We start from the raw sequence: 6,000 nt of genomic DNA on the forward strand, positions 1-6,000 counted from the left end.
AGAATACTTATCAAAAAATGAAAACAAAAAAGTTAACACATTGGGGGTCGCTAATTAATATTTATGCAAAAACACCATCGAAGTCTGACGAATCACAGCACAGGAAGGTGCATGCTATAAACATCAAAATAGATTTAATTGGTGGTGTTTCTAATTGTCGCTTTTCAACTCCTCTCAATTTCATACCTCAACCAAGCATGTCTTGTTGTTTATTAGACACGCCTTCCTGTGCAGATTTCAATAGCTTTTTTACCAAAGTAAAATATTAATTTGCAATCCCCCTATGCGTGTACTTTGTTTTCATTATTGATCGGGAACTTAAAAATATGTGTTAAGGGCTGTCTTTTCGGAACACCATATTTAGTTAGGACGCTGTATAACAAGCAGAATGTTACATTAATTAGTTTTCGTAGCAAATTAATAAATACGAGAGTCATACGGGAAGTACGATCCCCGTATTCCATTAAAAAAAAACTAAACATAGTTACCTAGACACATTTATTGCAAATGGTGCAGCAATATCGCAGCTTCAACCCAACCTAAGAACAACCGAAACTATAACACTTATCAAACAGAGGGATATGGTATTTTAGTCCAGTATCATAGAAGCTCTGTTACAGGTGTCTGCGCATTGATGGATAAGTGATGGCCTGATAGAAATTTTTTTTCAGGTGACCAATTGGAGGAAGCCAATGGGAACAAAATCAGGACTACAAGTTGAGTGGTCTAGCACCTCCCAGCGAAGCTGATGCAGGAGATTTATTGTGAAAATCGCTGTATGCTGCGGTGTTTGATAATTCATGCAGTCTGATCTCGCTCCCAGAGACTTCCACCTGCTCTTGTACTAACAGAAATTCCTACCCGGGCAGCTAATTTCCAATTTAGCAGCCTAGCCTTTAATGACTCACTCTGTTTTTTTATAGAGAATTTCTCATTGCAGTCGGTCCCCATTATAACACAAGCTTTTATTTCTTTAGAAATTTCTTAACTGAACAAAAAATGTCAATAATCAAGTTTTTGTTTATTTAAGAAACTGCCAAGCAGGAGAGTGGGTTGTTATAAAGGTCCCTGGATTTGAAAATCGCATCGGCGGATTATTTTCTTACAGACGGCCAGGCAGCTGTAACACGTGGCAGAAACTGGACTACAAAAGAATTTGGTGAAAATGAAAAGCGCTTGTGGTCTTATTTTTTGATATTTTAAAACTTACCTGAATGCTTCATTCTCTGGGCTCATAAAAATTTGAAAAAACTGGGGATAAGGCCCTGATTTTGATAACTTGCATCTAGGTCGGAAAATTTCGCAAAATTGGCAATCTTTTAAAAGTTTAATAACTTATAGAAAATTTGAGCCATTCACCAGATAATCCTTTATGGAAAGATGGTAGATGAAATTTAAAATTATAGCTTTGATTCAAGTGTGAAGCACTTAAACTATAGTTTTCTTATTTTTCTAGACGAAAGAGCGTCAAAATCAATGTTAATAATTATTATAATTTTTTTTAAATAACGGTAGGCACTGAACTTTCATTCTTCGCCTTAGAAAATGCCGGAAGTGTTGCTCATTTATCGTTACCCAGTGGGCACTTGTGAACCAAATACACCCACGCCACACTGCCACAAATACCCGCTCATTCGGTGGGCCACATTCAACCATTCACACATCAGAAGAGAACACACAGAGAGAGAAACATCCATACCCAGAGCGGGATTCGAACCCGCAGTCATTGACTTCGTAGTCAGGCACGCTAACCACTCGGCCACCTGGCCAGCTGTTAACAATTATTGCGTAATAAAATATGCAATAAATTAAAATATAATTTAATAAGAATTTTAATTATTTAAGAGGAATATCATTGAAAAGTTAAATTTACCTGGTTATAAGAACGGCAGTATCATAATGACCAGGATCACGATCATCAGGCCTATTATGCTTGTGTTGCCACTGACAGAATTGCCGAAGAGTAATTGGAGCAATATGATGAATTATTTGGCGATCCTAAGAAAATTAATTTTTAGTTTATAAATCTGTATTTATGTGCAAAATCGGCAAGAAAACAAACAGCATTATGTATGCGAAAGTAGTATAGTAAATAGATCGAAAAATAAAATACAGATCTGAAATTAGATTATGTCTGATAAAAATGTTAAATAAGTATTTTTTAAATCATCATAAATTTATTTTGTTGTGCCGTTCTTCCTGATGCCATTAATGCAAATGGACACATATGTAGTAAAGAATATAAATTTTTACTCTCGCATACCCTGATAAAATATAGCGAACTAGCTCAAAACTATTAAACCTGTAGATCAGATTTTACGAGTTAACATTTTATGCAAAGTAAGGCCTATAATATATTTTTAATCTCAAAAATTAAACAAAGGCTCTATTCATTTTAATTACTTACACGCTCCTTTAAGCTGCTTTTAAAAAAAAACTCCTTTGAGAAAAAAAAAGTTTGGTTTAACTGTAACGCAACAAAACGTTAATTTAATTGAAGGAAAAAAAAAGAAAAAACCAGAAAAACTCTCAAGAATTTTTAAAGAGATAACCTAGATTTAATGTTGATAGGCATAAAGAAAATACTTAAACTGCTGTTTGTAGAAAATGCAACACCATGAAGGAATCATCAGAATCAAATGAAATTCGCAGCAAATGTCAATTATAGGATATTATGCAAATTAATAAAGTTTCAGAGCCATCGCGCGTGCGTGGCGCGCGCAGCGCCCTCTGAATTGATGCTGAAAGCGTATAAATAAAGTGCTGTAGCGGGACGTTGAAAATAGTCTATGATTATTTGTTAGTGGCAAACGTTTAGTGAGACCTGAGTATGCCTCCACGACGGAAGAATAAGAAATTCAAGCAACTTACGGAGTTTGAACGAGGGAGGATAATCGGCCTTCGAGAAGGAGGATTTTCCTATCGCGCAATAGCAGCTCGTATGCAGCGGAACAGTTCCACAGTGATGCGAGTTTGGAAGCAGTGGACCGACGAGCACCGAACAACTCGAAAAACAGGCACTGGACGACAGAAGGTGACGTCAGAGCGCGATGATCGACACCTGCTCCGCATGGCGGTGAATGATCGCACAGCTTCCTCCAGGCAGCTGGCAGCACATTGGTCTACTGCTACAGGTGTACAATTGTCGGCTTCGTCAATTCGTCGTCGTCTGCTGCGCCGTGGATTGCGTGCAAGGGTGCCATTATACAGGATTCCCCTCACGGCGGATCATCGACGGCTGCGTCGGCAGTGGGCTCTTGAGCACAGAGACTGGCGAGCTGATTGGCACCAAGTTGTCTTTTCAGATGAATCACGCTTCAATTTGTGGACCCATGATGGCCGTGTTCGTGTTAGACGTTATGCCGGTCAACGCTGCCTTCCTGAGTGTATTATTGAACGACATAGTGGTCGAACACCCGGAGTTATGGTCTGGGGTGCGATTTCGTATCATGGACGATCCAATTTGATACGAATTGAGGGTAATCTCAATAGCAACAGATACGTCCGTGAAGTGCTACAGCCCGAAGTCGTTCCTTTCCTTCAAGGCATCCCTGGAGCTATCTTTCAGCAGGATAATGCACGCCCACATGTTGCGCGGACTGTTAGAGACTTCTGTTCAGCACAACGCATGCAACTTCTTCCTTGGCCTGCTTATTCGCCGGATATGTCGCCTATTGAGCACGTGTGGGATATGGTTGGTCGGCGTCTCACTCGTGATCCGCGTCCTGCAGTTTCCAAAGACGAACTTTGGTTGCGCATACAAGCGATATGGAATTCTCTTCCTCAAGCAGATATTCAACATCTGTTTGACTCCATGCCACGTCGTATAGCAGCACTTATTGCAGCGCGTGGTGGCTGCACCAAATACTGATTTCGGACGCTTAATTTGTTTCTTTTGTTTTGAAAATTTCATCATTTATTTGTATCAGTACAAGTCGTTTCTGCATTAAATTTCATTTGATTCTGATGATTCTTTCATGGTGTTGCATTTTCTACAAACAGCAGTTTATATAGGATAACCATAAAATGTAACACTTAAGAATTACTTCTAAATAAAACAGAGATATACTTACAGAAGTTTCATTCAAGACTACGATATCTACTACAGCTATATTGATGTTATTTCCGATACTTGGATCTTTGTATATCATGCCAACCTAAAATGTTAAAAATTCAGGTCACATATCTTTTACAGTAGTGTATTTTATAGTTGAATTTACACAAAATAGTTTACGAGTATTTTTTTTAGTAAAGTACACTACCACTAATCAACATCAATAAATCTATTGTTTTCGCAGCATTTTTTTGCAAGAAATGAACAAAGTAATAAACTTTCGTGTAGAAACAATCTTTTATTCTTTCATTCATTACTTAATTTATTAAACACAACAGAATTTTGTCTTTAATCTCTTGTTTAATCATAGTAACCCGCTTTAAAAGCAACTATTCAGTACATTTTTATTGGATGGTTTGTCTGAAATTATATCAAATCCTATGTTATTCCAATTTCTTTGAAACACAACCCACAAATCAGTACGTCTTGCAATAATAGAGCCATTCAATGCATACATTAACTCCATAAAACAAAGAGTAAAAAAGACGATGAAAAAACATATATTTAGTTTTTAAAATATTTTATAATTTTTTTAATAAAGTTTATGTTGTTTAAAGGTATTGCTTCCTATTATTAGGGAAACTTATTCTAAATATAAGAACTATAACCAATGCTAGATTTTAAATTTAAAGTTCTTCAAAAAGTGGATACATTGATTTGTACATTTATAACTCTGATGCACTCATTTAAATAATTTACAAGACATTTTATGTTTTGTTTAATATTATACAGTGATCAAAATAATTTGCAATTTTTTTGTGTGAATAACATGTTAAAACCATATCTTTAAACCTTTGCTATGATTAATTTTTAATACAGAAATGAGTAAGATCAACTTGAAAAGCAACAACTACATGAATATTGCGTAGAAGTGATGAATTTTGCATATTTTGAATGAATAGTTAAAAAAAAACTTTTCATTGAAATTAATGATTGGTAGTGTACGTTTTCATATAAAATCAAAACAATGCTATTTTTATAACACAAAACATATATTTACTGAATTTACAAACAATGTCCTTTTTCTACAAAACTTTGTTTTTGGTTGAAGGTTTCCTAATATTTCGTAATTTCTTTTGTTCAGACATTTAAAAAACTTCAGACATTAAAAGTCGGTCGGCTTCAATAAAACTAAATTTATAGGAGAGACGAAAACTTAAATAGTTAAGTATCAGCTTGATAAACAGGCCTTTATTTATTTTAAAATATGGCTATTTACTAAATATTCTACTGCAATCGGGCGATAATATCAATTAAGTTTTCAATTTAAAAAATTATTATAACTTGAAAATGACCGGTTTTCAGACAGAACCTTAAAAAAAATGCTGTGCTATTTTTAATGCGTGAAAACATTAATTATTTGTCATTTAAAAATGAAATAAAGATTTTATATAAGTTTTAGACATCATATTCAGGGATATTTGTGCAGATTCAGAAACCTTTTAGATCATGTCTATCTGTGCGGGACCACTTACAAATATCTTCTTAGAAAGACAAAAACTCATTTTGTCTATATAGAAAAAACTTTTAAAAAACTTCGAATCAAAATTCAAATTTACCATAATTGAATTATTTGCAAAATGCAAATTAAAATCAAGAGTCATTTCGTTGTTGAGAAGAGTAAATATGCAATGGATCGCAAAGACATAGAAATAGGTCGGGGTTAATTTTTGATAGCTTCTTAGACCAGAGCAGTAATGTAAGGATAAACCTGAAGCAACATCATGTTGTTGTGACGTTTTTCATATGGTATTGTCACGAGAAAACATATTGTCTGCAAAAATAGCTGGATAATAATGTACATCTTGCTACTACTTAATCTGTTTTATTGACTTGAACAGTAGGAAAATTCAGTCATGCAATATCACTTGATTCGGCAACAAAAG

The 6,000-nt window shown here is 35.0% G+C and overlaps 1 protein-coding gene across 1 annotated transcript in view; it reads right to left on the reverse strand.

Moving 5' to 3' along the window:
- Positions 1-6,000, reverse strand: part of LOC107445274 (A disintegrin and metalloproteinase with thrombospondin motifs 9) — a 267,380-nt gene that overhangs the window by 95,255 nt on the left and 166,125 nt on the right. The window contains exons 5-6 of the mRNA XM_087156047.1: positions 4,074-4,157; positions 1,874-1,998 (exon numbers count right to left, since the gene is read on the reverse strand). Coding sequence (XP_087012173.1) covers positions 1,874-1,998; positions 4,074-4,157 — 209 coding nt within the window. The remainder of the gene's footprint in view (positions 1-1,873; positions 1,999-4,073; positions 4,158-6,000) is intronic.

This window comes from Parasteatoda tepidariorum, chromosome 12 (genome assembly GCF_982258835.1).
Source record: "Parasteatoda tepidariorum strain Cologne lab strain chromosome 12, Ptep-v5.0, whole genome shotgun sequence".
NCBI classification, from domain to species: domain Eukaryota; kingdom Metazoa; phylum Arthropoda; class Arachnida; order Araneae; family Theridiidae; genus Parasteatoda; species Parasteatoda tepidariorum.